The sequence below is a fragment of the Balaenoptera physalus genome, assembly GCF_965194825.1.
Source record: "Balaenoptera physalus genome assembly, chromosome: 9".
Lineage (NCBI taxonomy): Eukaryota > Metazoa > Chordata > Mammalia > Artiodactyla > Balaenopteridae > Balaenoptera > Balaenoptera physalus.
This window is the reverse complement of record NC_138888.1, coordinates 25,245,871-25,271,922: the sequence shown is the minus strand read 5'-3', so window position 1 is coordinate 25,271,922 and position 26,052 is coordinate 25,245,871. Positions and strand designations below refer to the sequence as shown.

At 36.4% G+C, this 26,052-nt stretch overlaps 1 protein-coding gene across 15 annotated transcripts in view; it reads right to left on the bottom strand.

Moving 5' to 3' along the window:
* REPS1 (RALBP1 associated Eps domain containing 1) overlaps window positions 1–26,052 on the bottom strand; it is an 80,040-nt gene that overhangs the window by 1,997 nt on the left and 51,991 nt on the right. For 4 of the 15 annotated variants that reach the window (XM_082474602.1, XM_082474616.1, XM_082474612.1 and 1 more), the window contains exons 9-19: window positions 22,404–22,525; window positions 18,845–18,925; window positions 12,894–12,981; window positions 12,013–12,114; window positions 9,821–9,893; window positions 8,378–8,496; window positions 7,468–7,550; window positions 5,125–5,310; window positions 3,837–3,932; window positions 1,831–1,979; window positions 611–716 (exon numbers count right to left, since the gene is read on the bottom strand). In XM_082474602.1, the coding sequence (XP_082330728.1) occupies window positions 611–716; window positions 1,831–1,979; window positions 3,837–3,932; window positions 5,125–5,310; window positions 7,468–7,550; window positions 8,378–8,496; window positions 9,821–9,893; window positions 12,013–12,114; window positions 12,894–12,981; window positions 18,845–18,925; window positions 22,404–22,525 (1,205 nt within the window). The remainder of the gene's footprint in view (window positions 1–610; window positions 717–1,830; window positions 1,980–3,836; window positions 3,933–5,124; window positions 5,311–7,467; window positions 7,551–8,377; window positions 8,497–9,820; window positions 9,894–12,012; window positions 12,115–12,893; window positions 12,982–18,844; window positions 18,926–22,403; window positions 22,526–26,052) is intronic. The other 11 variants (XM_082474611.1, XM_082474614.1, XM_082474610.1 and 8 more) reach the window with 8 other exon arrangements.

Sequence of the window (26,052 nt, the reverse complement as noted above, 5' to 3'; positions counted from 1 at the left end):
AATGATTCTGGCTGTTAGCTTTTATTTGTAGGGATTCAAAGAAATCATGGTTAGTAGTAAGTAAGAAAAACAAACTCATTGCTCTCAAGTACAGATGACAGGAGTACACACTGGCCCTAAGCACCATCTCTATTTAAGGCTTGTCTTTTCTACTTTAGAGATGATCTAAATTGCCCCCATCCCTCTTCTTTAGACCTGTTTAAGTCATTTTAATAGAATCTGAGTTGTCTTTGATAAAAGGGTAAATTAACAATACTCAAATCATTTTAGAATTAGAGTGTTGAGAGTCACACATGAGATACTGGCAGTATCTGAGGTCACAACATTTCTGCTCTTGGGTCTCATTATGAAAGTTAAGAAACATTTTAGGAATATGATGCCTTATATATATGTAGGATAAGGCAATCATACCAGAATTGACTATAGGAAATTCTTTTCAATATTAAAAGACTCAAAGGCATATAAAACACTTCAGATCTACACTTCTCTTGCTACATGTAAAGTTTCATACTAGCATAAGAATTGCTGGATCTCCTCCAAGTTCCAGTTCAACACTAAGAGGCTCTGAGTCCATGGAACTTCCCAAATAAAGATTCAGAAACTACATTACCTTTAATTGTTGCTGCAATTCACTATTCAATCTGGCCAAAACTGTGTTGGTTTCCTTATTGCGTCTAATTGATGCCTGAATAGCTTTCTTATCTTTTCCAACAGACCTGAGAAGATAAAAAAAATTACCTTCATTTTTTATCTTTAAATTCTCTCCATTCTTCCCTGATCTCTAAACCCAGAACGCAGAGGAAGCATCTTTGCCTTGTTAGTATAGCTCAACCTCACTTGCTCAGTTTTAATGCTCCACCAAAAGTATCTAAGCTTCAGAGGCTTAATTATTGTAGTTATTGTTTTAATGATTATTCTGTAGAATCACCTGAGTTTAAGTCAGTCTAGAGCAAGCATCAGCAAACTTTTTCTGTAAATGGTCAGACAGTAAGTATTTTAAGCTTTGCGGGCCATACCATTTGTGCTGAATGTTCTTCTTTTTTTGTATCTTCTTTTTCTCTTCTCTTTTTTACAAAAATGTAAAAGCCCATTCTTAGCTCACGGGCCTTACAAAAACAGGCCATGGGCTGACTTTGGCCCATGAGCCCTAGTCTGCCAATTCCTGGTCTAGAACTACCATAGTTAAAACATCAGTGTTACTGTGCACTATAATTTTTTTTTAAGGGTTAAGATTTTTTTTTAAAATTTTATTATATTTTATTTTTGGCTGCATTGGGTCTTCGTTGCTGCGCCTGGGCTTTCTCTGCTTGCGGTGAGTGGAGGCTACAGTTCATTGTGGTGCACGGGTTTCTCAGTGCAGTGGCTTCCCCTATTGCGGAGCATGGGCTCTAGGTACGCAGGCTTCAGTAGTTGTGGCTCGCAGGCTCTAGAGCGAAGGCTCAGTAGTTGTGGTGCACGGGCTTAGTTGCTCCGCGGCATGTGGGATCTTCCCAGACCAGGGATCGAACCCGTGTCCCCTGCATTGGCAGGCGCATTCTTAACCACTGTGCCAGCACAGAAGTCCCTGTGCACTATAATTTTTAAAGTCTGCTCCAGGATTTGCAATAGAGTGTAAAAATGGAATTGGAATTGAACATAATAATAGAAGGGAAAAAAGTGGGAAGAATATTCTACCCACTGATAAATGACAAAACTCTCAAAGAGGAGCAGTGAAAAGCCTATGCTCACCTACAGAACTAGTCTGACCATAATTCCTTTCAGTTTGATATTTTTAATTGCTGTGCTTTTTGTTTCTGGTAGTTACATGTGTTTAGGAATGGCTTTGATTACCTAGGAATAGAAGGTTGTGATGCAAGAACAGCAGCTAGGACACCTGTCTTTTGTGTATGTTCATCAACTTCTGGCCTTAATTCATCTTCTGATTTTAATCTCCTTCGAACAGGTTTAGGTGGTGGAGCAAGAGGTGTTGTGCCTTTGCTCTAGGAGACAAGAATTCCATTCATAATAAGCATTTCTTTTTTTTTTTTTACAACTCACACACACACACACACACACACACACACACTGTATTTTATTTTTACAAGAGGTAAATAAACTGACACCAAGCATTGTAAATGGATGACCACAACAAAAGCAAAAATGACTGCAATTACCAAACACGAAACACACTCATACTATGTCATAATATTGACATTCAGTCCAGTAATCCTCCACTGTAACAGCTCCTTTACTTTATAATGAGCATTTCTTGAAGACATTCACAGTTAGTTAGCACTTTGCCAACATCATATGGTTTTGTTAAGCCATTCATTCTCCAAAAATTAAGAGTCACCTGTCTTACTTTGAAACAATTTATATATTTGTGGCAACAACTGACTTAAATTGCAATGGGAAAGAACGTTCCTAGTGACACTACAATTGTAAATGTACCTACTAGACAAATTTTTTTATAGGGTGACATAATAAGCTCCTTGAGGTCCGAATTCTGTGACTCAAGCTATCATATTCAGTTTTAACATAAATATGATACACACTTGATATATACCTGTTCAATAACTATAAAAGGGAGTCTCCAGAAATATGCATCCATTATCACCATAGGCTTTCCTACTCAAAAATCCTAAGATATCTTAATGAATAAAACAATTTATAAAGAAGTGGAAAACTAGGCAATTCTTTAAAAACCCATCACTAAGATGCACAATAATTATAATTTTTGAAAATGAGTGGACATTTTATTGGTAACTGTGAATGTGTCCTCAGCAGAATCAAATATAGTATTCTGGTATTTACCATAACCTGATTTGACCTGTTAATAAATAAAAACAAGAGTCAAATGCCATCTCTTTGGTTAAGTGCTATTTTTAATTTATTGCCATTAACTGACAAAAATAAAATTCACTATTAAAAAAATCACAGAACTACTAATGTCGTAAAAATTAAAGTGCCCAGAAAGTAGAATTTAAGCACTTTCAGAAACACTCACTGTTTTCATGACTACTGGGAATGTCTTAATGATGACAAAAAAAAGTTACCAAAATTTTTTTCTCAAGGGGAAGTGTCCTGATATCTGTAATTTACTTTGAAATGCAAGCAACAGATAAGAAGGATTGATACAGTTAGAGAGAAGGATGGAGATATAAAGCAAGTATATTAACACAAGGAAAAACATATATATTTTTCTATTTCTTTAATTTTGTATTTATATGAAATGATGAACATTCACTAAACATATTGTGACAGTCATTTCATGATGTATGTAAGTCACATCATTATGCTGTACTCCTTAAACTTATACAGTGTTGTGTGTCAATTACATCTCAATAAAACTGGAAGAAAAATAAAGTATAGTAAATACTAATGGTATAATCAAGGTGTGGGTTTACTGATGTACAATGTAAAATTCTTTCAACCTTTCTGTATGTTTAAAATTTTTCACAATAAATTTTTGGGAAAAAAATCATTCTTAAGACAGTTAAAGAAAAAGAGCACCAAGTATAATATTAACCTTAAAGGGCTGATAATTTTTCCCTATTATACTCATAACTGCAGTAAGAGAAACTGAATATGACAAATAAGGAAGTTCTACTTTATATGTTTGAAAGAATGTAATAACCACATAAGATGTGAGAACCTGTGGCATGCATTAATGCAAACGATAGGCTATCGTCTCCATCTCTAGGTGGGCTGTGTTCTGAGATGGACTAAGCATATTACAGTTAAAGGCAGTGGAATGAGCTAGATCATCTCGAACTTTATTTCTAAGATTTTCAAATTATCTCATATAACTTTTCATATGTATAAAATGATCAATATTTAAAAAGACTTCTGTATACCACATTGGCGGGAGCGCTAGCAGCTGTCTTTTCTTCAATTTTACTATCTGTTTTGGCAACTCGAAGAGAACTTGCAGGATCAGAAGCTTTTTCAACCTAGAGATGAATATATGATTATCACAAATTATATATAATATACATATATGAATAAATATACATGTAACAAATCAGAGAGTTAAATGTTTGTAAAATAGTCATTCTAACAATAAGAAACCTGAGATGAAGATGAGAGGGAATTTGAGAATACCTTATAAAATGATCATTCTCTACTACTAAAGGGCAGAGAGGGGAGGTAGTAAATCTCTGAGGGGGTGGGGGGCGGCTGAGGATGCAGCACTGCCTGGGAAGTTCTTCGGTTGGGGGAGGGGAAGCATCCATTCCAGGCGAGTAAGTACCAGTACCCTGTACACACCTGCGTTCCCCTCAGGCCCACCCTGCCTTCCTGGAGGTGCAGCCCATTTCCCTAGTAGCCCCAGGCCAGGCAGAAAGCTGCAGGGTTGAAGAAGTGGCTAGTAGAAAACTTTCCATGGATCAGACCTATAAGAACACTTTGTCTAAATTATGCCAGTCAAACAAGCAGATTTTTGGATGTGTTAGAGAAGATCAGTATAAATTGAAACAATCAGAATGGACTTCAGAATTTCCCTGTTCCCTCCAACTCCACATTTACAGTTAGCAAAGACAGGGATCCCTAGAGAAGTTCTTGCTGCTACAACTAAACAGAGTCTCCCAGAACACTGTCTGCAAAGATTAAATTTTGACATCCTGTAGTCTGTTAAGTCTGTCTAACTAACGTGACTTCCTCTCACACAATCTTCACCAAATCACACAGTCAAATGCTTAGCAGTAAGATGCAACCCCCCATAAAGTGACTTAGTCTCATACAAACTGAGTGTAGCTATGGTAACCATAGCCTCTTATTATACAGAAATGTTCACCAAATCACACGAGATGTTTAGCATTAAGGTGCAACTCCCAGAACAGTGTTTTAGCCAAGACCAGATGGTTGTGTTTGTGTCTTTTCATGTGACAGCTACCCCTCACTCAGATTTTGATTCTTATTAATAAGCATTTTATGCAACCAGCAGGTGTCTGAGGCCAATAAGAAATTGAGAAGCACTGACCTAGGGAATATAAATCCTCTAAAAGCAGCAGCAGCAGATAATTTACTCGCTGATGTCCCTTCTATTATTTGCTCTTTTAGGGGTTCCTCTGTTTAAGGACTGGCTTCTGAGCATGATATGAGAAGATTCCCAGCAGAAAATTAGATAAGCCCTTGAACACTGACCGGCAAGACCTCTGCATGTTTCTCGGCTTCATCATCTTGTTCTTCATTTACATTTGATGCAGCAAATACTTCAAATTGGCTGAAATCTGCAAAATTTGGTTGTTCTGGTATCTGCTGAGGTGAGGTACTAGTGTGAGTTATTAGGCCATCGGCATCCACTGGGCGATGCATAACGGGACCAGGAGCCTACATGAGGGTTTAGGATAGAGGAACAAACATTTTATTGGTGTTATCAGTGTCAGAGAGTAGCCTTCTTTTTCTCTGAAAATTTATTATAAGGATGCTCTTTTTACTAGCTGAAAATTCAGGGAGGTGAGCTACAGTTAACATTTAGCTCTAAAAAACCTTAAGTGAAATGCTAAGACACTAAAAAAATTAAGATGACAAACTTCCAATAAAAAAGATACTTTTACAAAATTTGTATTGCAAAGAAAGGGCATCAAAGGAGAGGGGAAGTTCTGGCCCTAATCTCTGATTCTCCCCATGCATCTGTTTTTTTCTTAATTGGGTTACTGCATAATTGTTCATTCTTTAAAAAAGCTATTTTTTAAAATGTTTCATATGTTTCTAAAAAGATTGCTATTTTTAAAGTGTGAAAACCCGTGCTCTAGCTACTCTCTGACACTCCAGTGCACGTTTCTTCAATTTGTCCTCCACTCCTTTGCCAGATCAAGTCTTCTAAAGTCTTCAATCGAAAAATAAATTTATTGAGTATCTACTTTTGGCCAAGCACTATGGATATAACAGTGAATAAACAAGTATGGTCCATCCCCTAATAAAGCTGACAGTCTAGTGCAGGACAAGAGATAAATAAACAAGGGTTTAAAATACCGTGTGAGGAGTTTTATGACAAAGGAAGTACAGGATGCTACAGGAATAAATCTGAAGTCTCTTTAAAAAGTCCCTTTAAAAATTCTCTATATCCTATAAGAAAAATTCCACCTTCTTAGTATGATATAGGAGATGCTCTGCCCCTTTTCCACCTATTTAATTTCCTTTCCCATGACTCTAGTTGTACTGAATTCAATGGTTTTTCCTTGAAGAATATGCCAGGCTTACCTTACACCTCTATGCCATTCCTTCTGGTTGTAATGCCCTCTCCCCAAGAAATACCATTTTATCTTTCAAGTCTCTGCTTAAGTCTAACTTACTTCATTTTACTTGGACATTTTCAATGTGATCCCTGACTTTACCAGCTAGGAAACCTGTGACAAAGCATTTTATAAATATGTCTACTGCAGCACTTTTATTATAATTGTTGTTTACAGTTCTGTCTTTTGCACTAGACTGGTTCTTGAGTCAAGAGACCAACTCACTGGGTTTCACAGCTTAACCCAGTAAAAGCATTTTTGTTGGCACTTTAGATAAAATAAATACTGGAATATTCAAATTTCAATGTCTTCGATGATTAGGAAACCATCTTTTTAACTGCAAATAAGCATCTTCATTATAAGAATCTAACTCAGAAAAATCAACCAAACTCATTCATGTAAAAGGTAGCCAGTCAGTCACTTAAAACTAAGCTATAGTCCAGAATCTATCTTGGAACATAACAGTTTTATGCAGATGCAAACAACTTCGACCTGGCAGGGGGTGGTGCAGAAGTCGTCTAACACTTCCTTCACTGATGCAGTAACACATCCAGGGAGATGCAGGGAGGTCACTCTGAGTCACTGCTAGATCCAGGACATAACATGGACACCTCATATCTCCCAATCCATTGCTCTTTCCTCTAAACCCTCCTTTGTCAAGACATTATCATTTGGTTCACTTCTGAGCTTCTTTCAAAAAATAACTCAAATCATTATTGGAATCCTTATCTTCTAAAATAAGACCTAGCTTCCCTGAATTATTACTATTTTTTTATAAATGTATTTATTTATTTTTGGCTGCGTTGGGTCTTTGTTGCTGCTTTCGGGCTTTCTCTAGTTGTGGCGAGTGGGGGCTACTCTTTGTTGAGGTGCGCAGGCTTCTCACTGCGGTGGCTTCTCGTGTTGCGGAGCACGGGCTCTAGGCACGCAGGCTTCAGTAGTCGTGGCTCCCGGGCTCTAGAGCGCAGGCTCAGTAGTTGTGGCGCACGGGCTTAGTTGCTCCGCGGCATGTGGGATCTTCCCGGACCGGGGCTCGAACCTGTGTCCCCTGCATTGGCAGGCGGATTCTTAACCACTGCGTCACCAGGGAAGTCCCCTTCCCTGAATTATTAATAAATGCACATTAAGAATGACAATTATGTAATTCCTGATCTTCAGAATAATTCTAGAATAGAATCAAAGACCTAACAGACAAATTGACTAAGGGGACTATAATAACTGACGCTTAGTAGTGAATACCTAGGAGAATTACCTGTGAGGGCTGTGGTCTTGGAGGCACTGCAGGAGGTTGGGCAACAACTCCAGCCTGTTGCTGTCCTGTGTGAACACACAATTCTTCTTTTTGTAAATATATAATTACTTTGCTAATAGAACAGACAGGCTGAATGAATGTGATCAAATGATAAAAGATTTCCAATACCAACATATGGTATTGGAAGCCGTATATATCTTGTAAAACTGTCTAGATGTGGTCAAACCTCACGGCCTCTTCTCAGACCTCATTTCTCTTGCTCTGCTGCATGAGGCACTTGTCTTGCTCCTCCCTGTTTCCATAACACTATACATTCTTGGTTTTCTTCCCATATTTCTGATTGTTCTTTAGCTATCAAATACGAAGACTTGCAAATTTTCTCTCATTTAACACTTCAGTCTATTAATTCTATGTAAATGATTCTCAAATAATACATCAATCTTCCCTAACCCACAAGTCCAACGGCCTGTTGATTATTTCTCTTTTTTCTCATCATTCCAAACGCATAATATCAAAAAGAGATCATCACCCTCCGTCCTAACTTTTCTATTTCCACCAGCGTGATAACAATACGACCAGTCATATAAAAATTGAAACCTCTGAGTAAGCTATGACTCTTCCTTCTCTTTTGTCATGTAATTTAAGACCTATTAGCTTTCCCTCCTTGATACCTCCACATCGTTCTTTTAAAATCTCTTGTGGCATCTCTCAGGTTCCCATCGTTATCATTTGAACTCAATTTACGTAGTCATTAATAAAAAAAAATTCCCTCTCATTTGATACTTTTTCAATTCAAAATTTTTCTTCATATAAATATCAAAAAATAAGAGAAAGTAAAATATTGTGTATTTTTAGCTTAATATATTTAATGTATTTAATTTAATATATATTATGGTTCTCTAACCCCTACCTGTGGTGACTGAAAAGGTCCGATTCATATCTAAAGATGACGATCTAGAATGAGAGGGCTGAGGCCTTGGAGGGGGAGGTGGTGGTGCAGTGTTATCAGGCGACATTCCTGAATGAGACCTGCAAAATTTGCCCCGTTACAATTGGTCATGCTACTGACATTGGAGCTTTTCTTTTTTCTTCTTAAGCATTCAAACTCAGCTAAGCAGCAAAGGATCTTATTGGTGTGACATTTTCTCCAGAGGACAGACAAGTATTACAATGAATAAACAGTACTGTTTATGATGTGCATTCAACAAGTAGTTATTTAATATAGCAAATAATCTTCTTTATAAAGTATAATTATACATTCAACAAAATTTCAAAAAATTTAAAAGCAAAGTTAGTTATTAACATGAATTCAAGGTAGACTTCTAACCTAGTGTAATGTTTTTCCATTCATTTAAAGATAATATTAGTCTGAAAAGCTATTTTCAAAAAAGAGAAACTCTACTTTCAGATACGGTTAGCTTTCAACTTATCTAAAGTTTGGTAAGCTGAGGCAGAATGTGGCTCAACTACGTGAGATGCCCATTCCTGTGTTACCACAGGCCCTCTCATTTCAGAGGTGATTATTTATCCTCATGCTCAACCCTCTCTCGAGATTCACTTACTGGCCACCAAAGTCTTCTATGTATTCTGAAGAGTCTCATGGACTTTAGCAATCTGATCCTCACTAATAGGAATAAAAAGTAGACTAAAATCCAAACTGGCTGAGAACTCTAAGATATATGAAAAAGCAGCCTTTTGATTGTGTGAGCTCTTCAGAGATTCTATATTACCACTCTCTCCATGTATCCTCCAGGAGTGTGGCAAAAGGCTCTTACAGTGCGTGAAAAGCGGGGGAGAAAGATGCTTCTGTCCTGTGCACAGTTCTGAGTGGACGGTGAAGCCCTTGTAGACAGAGCCCTTGCTACCCTCACCCTACCCCACACCTTTTTTTGTTTGTGCCTGAGAAGTTATATATAATGCAGGTCTTCAGGGTGGGTAGGTAGCCCAACACTGGGCTGTGCTTCCAGATGACATTTTAAAACACCGAATTCTCTTGGTACTTGCCCATAAGGCTATAAAAGGAAATCTGCACATTTCTTACTTAAATAGACTCTCACTGATGAGCTACAAAAAGGCCTGTATTCAACCACTACTGCCAAGAAATTATCAGCTCATTTTAAACCTTCCACAGAATACCATGAAGACATAACGGTTCCTTTTGTTTTCCTATTAAAGTTGGAAAGAATCAAAATCATTTCCCTTTTACATAAATCAGTAGGTAACCTAACAGCCTTTAGAGAAGTGAAGAACTGAAGAAGAGAGAAAAATAACTTATACTTGGTTTTAAATAATTTTAAATATTAAAACGTAACAAAATATTTTAATTATGCTTTTTATTGACAGAAACACTAACCTTTGACGAGTTACATTGTTCCCAATCTGTTCTGGATCCGAAGTAAAAGAGTCTGAACTACTGTAACCATCTGCTGATAAATGGGATATATCCTATTTAATAATAATCATTTCTTCACTTTTTACTCTATGTGCCGTAAACAAATATAACTGAATTATTGTTTCAAATCAGAAATATTCAAAGATTGGCTAACACGTTAACATTTCATCATAGTATTACTAACTATAAAAATTAGATATAAATCAAATAAATCATGGACTATTTACACAACAAAATACTATGCACAGAGAATAAGTTACAATCTAAAAAAGTTATTATTTAATAACAGAAATATTCAAAATAAGTTACATGGAAGAAGGATAGAAAACAGTACATATATTACAATTTCATTTCATATAAGAATATAACATGCACAGGATTTGAGGATTAAGGTTGACAAGGAATGCTGATCACGGTCACTCATAGAATAGTGAGATTACAAGTAATTTTTATTTTCTTATTTTTATTTATTACATTTCTACAAGTGTGAATAATTTTTGTAATGAAAAAATTCATTTTTAAAGAATAAATTGGAAATATCTTAAGTAAAAAAGCTAACTTAAAGACTGTTAATGTAAAATTTTTAAAAATTTGACAAGGGAATAAAATGTGCTTAGACAATAATAAAATTTATGAAATTAACCAGAGGGCACCAATTTTTCACCTGAGGTAATATCATTTTCAATTTCCTTAAAGTCTTATGAAGGAGAAGAGAATCCCAGAAGCAGACTAAGAGTTGTGAAGCAGTAAAGAAGTTTTAAAATAGAAACTCTAGGGATAATTTGAAGAAATACTACTCATACCTTTCAAGAGTGATAAATTGAAGGGACTGGTTATTTGGTTTAGTTTCATTTCAAAATGTATCCCTTTCCTTTTTCTTGTCAAATCACTGAGAAGTTTACTTAATTGGTACAAGAAGGATGCTAAAATTAACGAATTTCCATTTGGATGTTCTAATAGGCATCTCAAACTTATCATGTCTAAACCTGAACTCCAACTCTCCCCCTGCCACAAACCTTCTCCTACCACAGACTCTGTCAATTCCCAGTTGCTAAGATCCCTTGAACCACCCATCACCCGCCCCCCACCCCGACCCCTTCACATTCAAGCAAATCCTGTGGTCTTTTCCTACCAAAATCTAACCAGAATCTGACCACTTCTCAGCACTTCTACTGCTACCACCCTAGGCCAAGCCATCATCTTCTCTTGCCTGTATTGTTATAACTGTTTCCTAAAATGGTCTTTCCCTGTTTGAACTCGCGCCTTCTTCTGGCTTATTACCAATACAGCAGCCAGAATGATCCTGCTAAAAAAGGAAGGTCAGATTATGTCACTTCTCCATTCAAAAACCTTCTAAATGGCTTTTCATCTTACTCAGTAAAAGTCAGTCTTACACTGCTCCCCAGTTACTATTCTCCCACTTGCTACCTCTACCTGCCAAATTTACTAACTCGTTCTATTTCGGGCGTTTGCTTGCTGTTCCCAGTAAATAAGGCATCTTCCCTAAACCAGGGCTTCATATTGGCTGTTCCTTGTGCCTTAAACATCCTTCCTTCAGCTATTCACACAGCCCAATTCCTTGTCTCCTTCAAGTTTTAACTCAAATGTCATCTTCTGTAAGGCCTTCTTTGATCACCTTATTTAAAATGTCACTCCCTCTCCCCTTTCACAACTTAATTTTTATCCAGGGTGTTAATTATCTCCTAAGATATGAGTCCTTTTTTTCTGTTACCTCCCCTACAGAATGTAAACTCCAAAAGGGCAAAGATTTTTTTGTTTTGTTTTGTTTACTGCTGAATCCCCAGTGTCTAGAACAGAGCCTGGCACATAGTATTCCATTAACATTGGCTGAATGAATGAATATATACACAATTTCTTGTGAGAGAGAAAGAAAGGAGCTAGTGGGAAAGAGCCAACGTACAAAATCTGGCTAGTTGAGAGGGATGGCAAACAGGAGGCCTGCCTTAAAAGAAGGTTCGGTGGCAATGGGCAACCATTTATTCATACAGAGGGTAGGGTGTTTGAAAGGACTGACTATTCTCTGCATTATCCAGTGAAGATAATATTAAATGGTTATATATTTGAATTATTCAGACTCTAAGTCCAGACTTAATAAACCTCAAATGGAAGATGTAATTCTATCTTTCACTTACCTACAGTATTTCCAGAAGCAAATTTCACTGATGAATTTATCTTATTTTCTTCTGAAAGGTCAGATGTTTTCACAAGTAATGGGCTAGTGGGATTAGTATGATCTAGGAGAGAATTAATAGGTAAAAATACAAGATACAGGTATCTGAATTAATAAATTCATAAACCTCAGGGTACAAGACTTTGTTTCAATACTCCGAAGAAGTAGCAAGTAAATCCATGAAATGTAAGACAAAATAATACTTAATAGGACAAACATAAACCTGTTTACACAGAATTTTGTTTTCTGCCACAACAGAAGATACTTTATAATGAAAAAGTCAATCTGCATGTTCATACTTTGTTAATTTTATCCCTGTAGGGCAATTAGTTAAATAAAACACCACACAAATGACTGTAAAATAAGTAATTTATGTTGTTGACTTACATAGAAAATAAATCTGTGAGAGACCCTAACTAAAACATTTAATCTAAAATGAGGAGAAACTTCAAGAGTTAAAGCAAAATATACTATTTCAAAGACAAAATTCACTTTAACATATACCTCTTCGGTTAAAATTTGAACATACTTTAAATGTACAATTCACAAGAATGATCATAAAAACCCACAGGGTATTAGAAAAGTCACGTTTTCCAAACGTCCTTATTTAAAAATTTTATAAATTAAATTCAGTAATTTGCTTTTAAAACTGTAATATAAATTTAAAAAAAATACAAGCACACACACACAATACATATATAATTGCAGAAAGTATTATGTTAAAAAATAAGCAATTAACAAAAGAAACCTGAACTCAGAATGATTACCTGTGTATTTTGGTTTGATGCTAATCTAAAATATAACCCACTAAACTAAGATACAATCCAGCAACAGCTTCCTTACCACTGCCAGTTCTTTTAAGTTCCATTTCCTGCATGTGGATTTTGCTTGGAGTCATACGAATGGGAACTGGATGAACAATAGCAGTATCCTACAGACAAATGGGAGGAAATACAGAATTTGTATTAAAAATGCCAAGCAGGTACCCTGAAATAACCAAAATTAAAAACACTTCAAAAACTGGTGGACAGAGTTTCTCATGCACACTAAGGCAAGCGTGAAAATTAATTTTTTAAATAAAAGTTCCAGAATTATATTAAAAAAAAATCAAGTTTTCTATATATGCCTAATAATCTGATTTGTTTTACAAAAAGTACATTTTAACTTTGAGTGATTAAAGATTTGAGGAAAAAACTGACCTTATAAAAATACAATTCAAGACAATATTCAAAGGCAAAGTGTGAAATGATCTGATGAAAGTATACAAATCTGGACCTTTGAGGTTAAAAGGAACTATTTCGTGAGAACCCAAAGACTAAGCAACAGATTGAATTCATTTTCACTAAACTGCTCAAAAAATCTGACACTTTTCTTTTTCATATATAAAACAAAGTTAATGAGATGCCTGTCATATTGTAACAGTAGGCATGATACATGCTTTCTATAGATTAGTTCTACAGAACTGCTTAAAATTCATGCATAAAACTTTCACAAAGGAATCCATTTTTTTAAGAGTTAGGATAAGTAACACTCCCACTCTAACATTAATACTTTCCTTAAACTTTTTCATGACTATACTACCATCTGATAATTCTCAACTTAAGTCATGAGTGGCAAGTCTAGTTAGAGGGGTAAAGGAACTGACAGAATAAACTTCTGAAAAGAGTATAAGGCAATGTATGGCAGCCTCTCCAAAAGGGAAGGAAGAGAGAAAGGTGCATCTGGGTAGCCAGATAGGCCTGGCCCTGGGAGCTGAGACACCCAGGGGAGGAGCTAGAACGGGATCAAGCATTTGGCTTAACAGCAACAGACCAGCTGAAAAACATGCCTACAGGAGTTCAGCCCCTTCTACTAGGAGTCAGCTCATATTCTGTATGTGCTGCTGCTAAAGACTGAACTTGAGATCCTTAAATTTCAAATATCTAGTAATGAGTTTAAGTTTATAATTTAGTATGAAGGATAATGACCTTTCAATTTAAGTTGGACACTGTTTTGGTGACAGTATTAACACCACACCTCTGCAAGTTCTAGCATACCATCTCCTGTTTGACAGGTCTCCTTGGCTTATTTGCATAATCTCTAAATTCAACCCATTTATAACAAATGAATTCTTCACTGCAATTATACAGATAAATCCATTTACAGTAATTTCCTGTCCCTACACCACTGAGATTCTGGACAGGGTTATGTACTATTTAATAAACCTGAACTAACATTTCCCCTACAACTCTAAAGTTACAGTTATAAAAGATGAACATAACAGATGGATAAAAGTTTAGATTTCTCACATAAGAATGAGTCATACTCAGGAAATTATTAACAATACACACCCAAGATGCTGTTTGTTATGCTTATGGTTATGAAAAACATGGCTTTAAGAATAACTACTATTTTCTTAACTTACAATTTTAATAGCAGAAATAACTGCTGAGAATCAGAATTTAACATTCTAAGGCAAGATTAAAGGAGAAAGCATGATAGATTCATGCTTATTCCAAACCCAAAGCACACTAAGAAAAAACAAGCAAGGAAAACTTATTAGATGCTTTAACTCATAATATTGATCTAATATATATTCTGTATGTATGTACATAAAGTCATATTTATAAAATTTGTAACAGAAATATTAAGTAGCCTTTCCATATACTTCCAGTACAATAAAGGGAAGTCACAATAATGACCCCCCAAAAAGAAAATCATGACTGTTCTATTCATTCTCTAAATAATTTGCATATGTTTCTGTACCAGCGAATCAATTTCCTATTGCATACTTCAGTCATGTAACTAATTGTTGCTACGAGCCTGCAACACCTTTAATCCAGTGGATCCTGCTACTAGTAGGACAAGGCAATTCCTGGAAGAGCTTTAACACAGATGACCAGGCCCAGCCTCAGAACTAGTGGATCAGAAGCTCGGTTTGTGACTGCGATGTGCAGCAGAATAAAGAGCTTTGACTTTAAGCATTTCAACACCCAAATGAAGAACCATAAATGCCTATAAGTCTCTGAGTCCTGAGCCACAAGATGCCAAAGTAACACTTTCTCTGCTCTAAAATAGCATCCCCATATTTAAAAATAGACAAAAAAGTAAAGAGACTTGACTGGCAGGCTCTGCTCACTTTCTTCTAACTATTCAAATCACCCAAAGCCTTTAGGAAACCCATTCCTAAACACCCATGGCACATCTGTATCATAGATTTAGGTACTTGATTTTATACATCTTAGTACTTTATTGAATATTCTATTGTGCTCAAATATCTACATTTTCTACTTGGCTTAAATCTTATTATCCTGTCTGTCTGAAACCAGCCCTGCCTACTTTCTATTCCTGTGTCACTTAGTTCAGGTGCTCATCACCTCACTCTCTCTTGAGCCCATCAGTCCTTCACATTGTTGCCTGAATGATCTTCCCCAGCTACCTCTTTGGCGCCCCCATCTTATCATGGTACTTCTTGTTAGCTCCCAGTGTCTACGAGATTAAGTTCAGAGCCTTGGTCTAGGATACAAAGATCTTCCCAGTCACGTTTCAACCGCATTCTTCAGCCCATCATTCCCCCATACACGTCTACCCTATTCTCTCACTGCACTGAATCGCTCCTGCTCATGATATTCTGTTTGGAACGCCCTTGTCCACTTCTGCCAATTCAGAGTTTCATCCAAAACTCATCATACAAACATACCCTCTTTTGTGAAAACTTTCCCAAACACACTGGGCTGAGTTAGCCCACAGTTCTCTGCCCACAGTTTTGTTCACGGCTACATATGGTAATTATCACAGTCAGCTATATTACAACCATCAGTTTATAATGATTAAGCTGTGGTCTACTTAAGACTGGACTTGTTTTTTGACATCTTGGTATTCCTGGAGAATAACACAGGCACCTGGAAGGGGGCTCCACCAAACCAACTGAGTTGGCTGGGCATAATCAGTGATCAGATGAACTCCCTTTTCATACCCTGAGTGACTCAAACATTCTACAGCACTCAAAATCAGAGATAACTCATGGCAGAGACTAGTGCGCTGCACTTCTCGTCAGTCTAGAATTTCCTGGTGGAAACAGATTCTACCAGAATAAGCAGTTCAACAAAAGTAATCAAGTTTCTGGAAATGAGATATCAGAAACTCAGTTTCATAACAATTCTGGGAGCCTAATAATTAACCATCTCAGTTTGCATGTGAGGTCACTGCACTGGGTGATGGCTGTCTCTAAGTGCTACAGAGCAGTTTGGAGTCCTTCACAGACAAACTTTATTGAGCAATATCTACTTGTCAAAATTTGGCTTTTAAAAATTATTCCAGGGGCTTCCCTGGTGGCGCAGCGGTTGAGAGTCTGCCTGCTAGTGCAGGGGACACGGGTTCGCGCCCTGGTCTGGGAAGATCCCGCATGCCGCGGAGCGGCTGGGCCCGTGAGCCACAATTGCTGAGCCTGCGCATCTGGAGCCTGTGCTCCGCGGCAGGAGGGGCCGCGATGGTGAGAGGCCCGCGCACCGCGGTGAGGGGTGGCCCCCGCTTGCCGCAACTGGGGAAGCCCCTAGCACAGAAACGAAGACCCAACATAGCAATCAATCCATCAATCAATCAATCAATAAAAAAAAAAAAATAAATCTTAAAAAAAAAAAAATTATTCCATTAAGTATTTCTGACACTGTAAGGTATGTTAAATTCATATCAGAACTGTAGTGTTCTTCTTCTCCTATGTGAGTCTCTTCTAAACTGAATGGACCATATTTACTTACTTAAAATCCTTATTTATATAAACCTTGCAAAGGATCATTTGGGAATGTGGCCACAGGCTGTGTTCTGTAGACTGGTAATATGTCAGGTAAGAATTAAATGAAGGTTAAGAAACTCAGACTCTCACTGAAAGCAGGGCATTGTACTAATTGAAAGTTTATAGTGAGATTATAGTTTGCCAGCGTAAAAGAAAAAAGATGTTTCTAGGTACCAGATTATAAATATTTAAGACTGCCAACTTTATCAAATTTAGAGGTCTAAATTCAAGTTTAAAATGTCAATTAACCATTTAAAATTTTCCTTCCTAGAGCCTCCTGCCATACTAGAAATAACAAAAGAAAGTATTGTGCCATATCATTTAAAACACTAGAGCTGGAATTCACAAATTTGGATATTATTTCCAAGAAGTTACAAGAATATCACTGTTATTAACTCAACTATTTCCCTGCATTTCCTGCCAGTCATGAGTCAATTTATTTTGCCTCCGAGTTCTAGATTTTTATATTTAATGTTCTTTTCTGGCCTGACAAAGATCATAATACTATGAATTATTACTGTGAATATCTCTTAAGGGTTAGAGAATAAAAGAGTCTCTACTGCTACATCCTTCCCTGTAAAATACTTTTATTAAGTGCTGTAAATAAAATTAACTTAACTCTGTAAGTAGGAGATAGGAATAATATGGAGAAATGAAACACAGAGCTAAAGTAAAACTTTCTTTTAGCTTATAGCACCTGTCACTTCCCAAGAAACTTTAATTACTGCTGCTAATAAGCAGTAAAAATTGTTAAGTGTTGCCTTTTTATTTCTTTCCCATTTTTCAGAGACTAAAAGCAAAGATTAATGTCCTCAAAGTAGTAAGAAAACAGAAGGCCAAAGGCTCAGACAATCTACATATTAATTGGTCCCTGAATAATGAATAGATTATAAAATAGACACTTAAAACACTTCCATACATTGTTTGAATTCAATATAACAGCATTCTCTTTATTTCAAATAGATATAAATTCTTTAAAATTATAAAACACACCAAAGAGCCATTAATTTAAAACGTTGAAGATGTACTATTATCTTTAAATGCCACTTCTCCCAAATCCATAATAAATAACAAGACTATTTTAACATTTAATTAATAAATGCTGGCTGTCTTTGGTCAGAAACATCTAAAAAGAATGCCTTGTGTCACTTTCTCCAATTCTTTTCACTGAACTCATTTTTAAAAATCCTACCTTTACACTCTTCTTCCCTTCCTACTTACTTCCTCTTTTCTCTTTGAGAGGTACTTATTAGCACGTCCTTCTCTTTATTGGAAAAAATAAAAAATAAAAGAAAAAGCAGGAGTGAACAGTGAGAAGACTGTAACAGCTACAGTATAGAAGTTTTCAAATAACTTGAGGGACAGGTGGGGCTTATATGAAGTTCAATCTATGGGACAGAATTTATTTTTTAAATCAGGATGTGAACTTTGTAGCATTTTCAAAGCAACACAGTGAACCACAGGAAGACAAGACAGAGCCTCCTCTGCACAATGGGAACCTTTGACCAACAACACTATTGTTTTGCTGAACTTGATTCTCTTGTAACAGGACTCAACATACTAATTAAGTCAAAGCTGTACCATCTGGACTGTTAAAATAAAAGATGACACTGCATATTTACATACATAGCACATGTTACATGATGTGTAAGCATACAAATAAAATAGTATTTACTGTCATTACACTGAAATCAGCATTATATGTTTAAATAAAACATACACTCAATTAGCAAATGAAAACAAGGTCAACTAAATCAATTGTCACAAAATGCTCCTTTAGACACATGTACCGGATTTTAAAAACATAGATTTCTCTCATTAAAATAACTAGAAAATACAAAGAATGGTTAAAAAAAAAAAAAAAAAGTTCTTTCCACCATTAAACACACAAAAATTGAAAAGCCTGCCACCATTTCCCTCTAAGCACTCCACTGAATCATGCAGATCAGCTAAAAACCATAATGAATGAAAATTTGGGTTAATAAAATTAATTTCAAACAAGCAAGCTAAGTGATTGACTTACAGGATCAGCTGGTGCAATGTTAGAATCAAATTGGGTCAGAGTTTGTGAGCTTGAAGAGCGTTCACTAAATGTCTCCCACTGCTGAACAGACAGAGGAGAGACAAGTCAGCATGATGAGAAAGATGGAGTAAAAGATCACCGGAGAAGATTTAGCAAAGTAATTCAGAGGTTGCACTGCAAGTTGTGTTTCGTAGGCCTGACAAAATTCCGTCAGTTCTATTTTTCCATAAACATTCTACATTATCTATGCTGGGTCATCTTGTAATGTAAAGTGAGCAGCTTCACAATCAAATGTACAGTAACAATTTATTGCAATCTCTATGGGAGGGATTCAAAGCCTTACAGAATTCAACTCAAAACACAATAAAGGAACAGAGTCTAAGTGGTATAAATGGTGACAAAAGAAAAATATAAAGGGGTTTGTCTTGACTAGAGAAAGAATAACTTCAAATCCTTCTTTTAAAATCCAAATGTTAATGCAATGATTTGGTGGTACTAAGGAATTCTGAGTACCAAAGTTTTGGTCAAAACGAAGCAAGTCAGTGCGACTTGCCAGTGCGACCCCTGAAAGATGATTCTATTATGTATGTGCACATATTCTGTACATATGTATAGATATTTAATAAAATATAATTGAGATAAAATGCAAAGAATTCTGGAATTAATATAAGTTTGAGCTTATGTCAATCTGTAGCAAGTCAACCCCTGTAATCAGCATTACGAACAGGACCATGCCAGACCACAAGACAAAACTGCCAATCAGGCGCCCACCTCCAACCCCATGCTAGAAAAATCAGAATGCGGCCACAATGAGAGCAAATCAAGCAACTGAGTATGTGTTATATATAGAAGATGTATTTTGATATGAAATACTACTCTTCTAAAAGAGGTACACAAATATAATACCTCAAATTAGGTGGAGTGATAAGTGATTATTAATTTTAGTAAATTCCATTTGAAGATCTTAGTAATAAACAGTATAGGATTTTATATCAAAATCATATTAAAATTATCATTAAAATTTGATTCTTAAGAATTACCAGTTATACTCTGAAGAAGGAAAAACATCTGCACATATACAATATATACACACAAATGTTTACACACAGACACACCTACCCCATTAACCAAAATCCTCTTTTTATATAATTCAGTATAGAAAAGTATACATTTTTATGCTTCAAAGTTCGACTTACTATTTAAAATAGTAATATTCAATTTGAGAAGACATGTAGAAACTAAATGTTAGCAACTGAACACATTTATAAAAATTATCTACAAAAATGGCTAATGCAATCATTCAACAGTTTTCCCTAAAGATCAGTTTTAAAATCATAAAGTTAAGATAAACTAAGAAATACCGATGCATTCAGCGTGTTTCCTGAATAAAGAAAATCCACAGTGATTCACTTTTATCATGGGACATCACTTCGGGGAAGTGACTTACCAATATTTGTTAATATAATTAGTTTCTGCAATAATTATTGTTGCATAGGTACAGAAAGAATTTTTAAAATCCTAATTATCTAACTATGGAGAAAAGTTTAGATGCAGAATATATTTTCCAAAAAGAAGACATTTGTCTACCTATTTGGTGGCATGAGATTTTACAAGACTGTATGTAAGCTACCTGGAGAGCAGAGAAACGCTCTTGTCTTTGTAACCTGGGTACAATGGTTAAGGGCACAGGCTCTGGAGCCAGACTACCGGAATCCTAGTTGCGCTGTACTCCCTCAGGCAAGTTATCTAACCTCTCTGTGTTCCAGCTGTACCATCTGTAACGTGAGACTAATAATGCCTATGTCACAGGACTGTTATAAGGGTGTAAAGAGTTAATATATGCAAAGAGCTTTTTGAACAGAACGGGCACATCAAAAGTGCTCAATAAATGTTACGGACTATTATTAGTGTTATCCCCTACAGTGCCTCATCCATATTTGCAGGTGCTGAATAAATATTTGTTGAAAGAATATTAGTGCTTTGAGGTAGAAAATTAAAATATAATTTCCATATCCTAAGTAAATTTTTAAAAATAAATAATTAAAATGTGTCAAAAATCAATGTTAGTTTTAGTAACATTTTGACTTTCCACACATAGTAAAAAAAAACAATTATGACATTCATGTCCTTATTAGCAAACACCACAAAATGAAACTTGCTAAGAATATTTAAGAAGGGAAAATGCAACTGCTTAAATCAGATTTGAAAGGGACTTCCATTGCTAGTCTTTAATGATCACATGTGATTTTTATTTAGAATGAAGATGGGCTTTTGAACTGACATGTTTTAGAAAGAGTTGCTTTTATTTATGAACGGATATCAGTAAAAATACTCTTTTAATCTGATACTGCTTTTTAAAAAAAATGACAGAAATGAATAAAGGCAGCAAAAACAGTGGTTTCAAGAACACTGACCCTATTCTCCATAAAGCCTCTCTACTAGTAAATTCTTTCAAGGCTTAAATCTTCCCTCCAGAAAAACACTTATAAATGGTTTTATATCTGACAGCATGACGGATGTATATTATAATGTCTCAGAAGCAGGTATCTGTGAGTACGCCATAAAGCAGCAGCAAGTACTTTAAACCTGCCAATTGCTTCTCTTGTTTTTCAGTTGTCCAAAATTAACTAGTGTCTCTTAAACCCAGTATTTTTCTGGCTTTAAAAGACACAGAAAGCACAGAAGCTTCAAGCACTATCTAAAAGTGATACGAAAAACTGTAAGGAAAAAAAATATAACTTGTTCACAAAGAAAAGTGCTCTAACAGGCTGAGCAGTGGTTTTCAATTGAAGTTCTACAGAGCATGAAGGTTTAGCAGAGGGGCCTCAGAGGGCGCTTTGTGGAGGCAGGGCCTCAGGTCCTCTTCCCTTATTCTAATCTTAGTGGCCCTACTTTTATTGTTTTGTATAATGGAGTTCCAAAGTAATGGGGGGGTGGTTCTCAAATTCTGTTTTCCACGGCTGGCTTGGTCTTATATGACATGGTCTTTAACCACTGCATTTAATAGGGTTAAATCATTCCATTTTGTATTAAATAAAATAAATGACTATGAATAGCTTGGAATGTAGAAAATACTTTTTTCATGTGGAAAGCTGGTTTAGTGGCTTCTCATATCACTTCCAATGCTAAGATTCCAAATCTATTATCCCAGGCCTTGCTTACAGGAATGAGAAGGCAGTGTGACACAGCAGGTGTGCTAGCTGACTGAACGTCCAAAGGACTTGTGTTCAAATCTCAGCCCTTGTCCCTTACTGGCTGTAAGATATCTTGTCCAAGACATTTACCCTTTTGACTGTTAAGTTCATGCATCTGCCCCATCTAACTCACAGGGATTTAGTAGGAATGAAATGGTGGAAACTAAATGATAGTACATACATATGAAAAAGTACTTTGAAAACCTCAGAGTCATATAATTACAAATATCTATAACAGTCACATTTGATATGGTCCCTCAACTATGCATGCATGCTGAAAGAGCTATATGCTGAAATTACCCTGCTCGGAACTTCTTACCTTAAAAAAGTGAATGTTAGTGAGAGAAAAGGGAAGCTTTGCTAACCTCACTGCTCTGATTCAGCTCGGGCCAAGTCTGGTTTAGTGACGGCATTGATGGAGACTTGCTTGGAGGTGCTTCTGCAGGAGAGCCTGAATAACCTACCTCACCTGGCTGATCCCCAACGTCTGCAATTTAAAAAAGAGAAATTCTCTATAAACAATATATTTTAGTTTAGGAATATTTACTCATAAAAACCTAACAGAAGGTTTTCACAAGTAGTAATTTATAATCTGAATTTCCTTTTCTCACGTTCCCAAAACAAACATCTTAACAATCAGACAATCAGGCAATACTTATTCCTGCAACTTACTGTCTAACCTGAAACCAGAGTTTTCCATGAAAATAAAATCTAGTTAGAAATAAGTAGAAAAAAGAGTGTTGTACATAGCAATGCAATAGGGCACATACTTTGAATCTTTTTCTAGTAGGGATGGATTTGTACCAGTTCCCAAAGTGTATTCCATGGAATATTAATCACTAAGGTATTTTTAAAAATTAGGTTTTCTATTCAAATAAATCTGGGGATACTATAATTCCCTGTTGGAGTGTCCCCACGCACATTTGTATATCAAAGACTTGTCATGTTTAAATCAGTTTTTCCCAAATATAAACCTTTTTTTATCAGATAAAAATCCCTCAATATTCCCTTGGCATATACTTTGGGAACTGCTGATTTACACTAATTCTCTCGAATTTTCTCTACAAGTCTTCCTTGTTATCAAGAAGCAGCATATATTTTCAAGACACACAGCAAAAGGAGAGAAAGAGCCCAGGCATGAGCAAAAAGCAAAGTCAATGAGCCCACACGAAACAAACTTTTATCATTAGGTTCACTAGCATTTACAGACTTAACTGAGAGAGCTACAAATCCACGACAGGATTTCAAAGTGGTTTTTAAAGTATTATGTGATATCATGTTCTACTTTTAATTAGTTAAGGCCTCTCTAAGCTCTCAAATTGTAATTTAAAAACAGAAGGAATTTCAATGGTAACTAAATTCTCATTCCAATCTTCCCAAATTTTACATGGCTTTGAATATAATCCCAGTCTGAAAATCACATTGATTGCCAAATTAATGGGGAGTACCTAATCTGTTTAGAACCTGTATCAAAAATATGGCTCTAATATCTGTCACTATCTCATTGTTTGACCATGGGCAAGTTGAATAAAATAAATAGCACCCGAGTTTCTCCATCAGAAAGAAAGACATTTGCCGTTAAATGTTAGTACTATACTTCAGATTCCTATATAGACAGCCATATAATAACTTAGCAATGTATAGGTTTTAACCTTCCAATCTATTCATAAGTAAATCCTTCACATTTTAGTGCCTAACACAGGACCTACCACATATTAGGCACTCAAATATTTATTGAATGAGTTACTTTTGTGTGTTCTTCTTCATTTAAATTCATTCTCCTTTACCATTATTTTCCTAGAACCAAAATTAACTACTGATACTTTGAAGAAGCCTCAAAATTTTTCTTCACCTATTCTGTTACATGACTATCTCAATATACCTCCCTTTTACTCACCCTGACATTATTTCTTTATAGTCATATCACACTGCAAGTTCTAATTTGTAGTCCAGCATCATATTTTGATAAATTTTTGTTTTCTAAGATCAAGCATTGTTGCTATTTCTTTCTTAATTCTACCTCTTTCTCAGTAAAAGTGCCAAAGTGATATAGAACAAATAAGAGGCAGAAATGCTTTATATAACATTCTGTGAAGACCTCTTAACTCAAAGCTCTTAGAGAAAAACTAACGAAAAAATTATTTATAATAAATAGTAGCAGCAAATTCCTCATGGAAATAGCTTGTGGTTTTCAGTGTGAACAAAAATCATGGACCTTTTTTCCCTATGGTAACAAAGGGAGATGAATTAGCCTAAGTTATTAAAGATGGTGGCAGAGCAGAGTCGCTCCCGGATGGACTCGCCGGTCTCGGCCTCTATGTTCGCCCCCGAGCTCAGCTCTCCGGGGGCGGCCTAGGCCGCGGCGGCTGCCGCCCGGCTCCACAGTGGCTTTAATTCGGACTGCAGCTAGGACAGCAAGGCGCTCGACGGCAAACTGGAGCTGGACCTCACCAGCAAGATGGTTCCAGTGAGCCCTACATCAGAGCAGTATGACAGCCTACTTCGGCAAATGTGGGAGAGGATGGACGAGGGATGTGGGGAGACCACATATGTCATTGGGCAGATATCAGGAGACACGGGTTTGAGCCCTGGTCCGGGAAGATCCCACATGCCACGGAGCAGCTAAGCCAGTGCGCCACAACTACTGAGCCTGCACTCTAGAGCCCGCGAGCCACAGCTACTGAGCCCACGTGCCACAACTACTGAAGTCCACGTGCCTAGAGCCTGTGCTCCGCAACAAGAGAAGCCACCGCAATGAGAAGCCCGTGCACCGCAACAAAGAGTAGCCCCTGCTCGCCACAACTAGAGAAAAGCCTGTGTGCAACAACAAAGACCCAACGCAGCCAAAAATAAGTACAAAGTAAATAAATTTATTAAATTAAAACAAAACAAAAAAAAACCAACAGGAAAGGGAGTTAAAGAAAGAAGGATAATAGCTATAGATTTGATAGTTTACCAGAAGTGAAACTCTGTCAGAAGGATGGTGAATGAAGAAGCGTCTTTAAAAGATCTCCCAAAGCAGATATTAAAGAAAAGAAAAATAGAATAAAAATAGTATTAACTATAGGATGATTAATTTTCAAAAGAACCTATTTAAAAGTCATACTGCATTATTATTTAAGTTTCAAATGTCACCTTAAGGCAAACTGGGGCCCTGATTTGACTTGTCTAGACCTCTGTTCTCCTGTTAGTCTTCTACTGACAAATTTAGGGCCAGAGTGTACACCATCCCCACTGCAGGGAAGTTCAGATTTGGGATGGATTCTGGGTACCTCTTTGATTCACTAGTACCAGGCTGCAGTGGGTCCAGCCCCTTGAGGCTAAGAACTGAAGTGTTATTCACCCAAATAATTATACTTCATAGTCATTCCAATACAGTTATTTTCCTACAGTAGCAATTCTTAAACCGCGAACCATGGACTCCTGGGAGTCCCCATGACACTGTTAGGGGGGTCTAAAACGTCAAAATTATTTTGTAATAGTAATAATGCTTTTTCTCTGTGTTGGCATATGCACTGATGGTGCAAAAGCAATGGTGGGTAAAACTGCTAGCTTCTTAGCAAGAATCAAGGCAGTGGCACCTAAATATACAGTGATTACTGCTACAATATAGCAGTCATTGTATTCTTTACCACCACGCATTCCAGTTAAAATACGTAAAAATAAATAAATCAATAAATATGCATGACAATTTCACTGAAGGACGTTCACAATTAAGCAGTAAAAATTATTAATTTTATTAAATCTCACCCCTGGAAACACATTTTTAAAATATTCTGTGGCAAAATGGGAAACAGATATGAAGCACTTCTCCATATTAAAGTGCAACGGTTGTCTCAGTGTGATTCAGATGTCAGCTGAACAGGCCACTTTTTTCATGGAACGCTATTATTCTTGAAAGAACAGGTGATAAACTGTAATTATTCAAACATGGCTATTAGGCAGGGATTTTCTCAAAAATGGATTAAGTGACCCTGTCCCTTCAAGGAAAATAACAATTTTCAGTATTTGCTC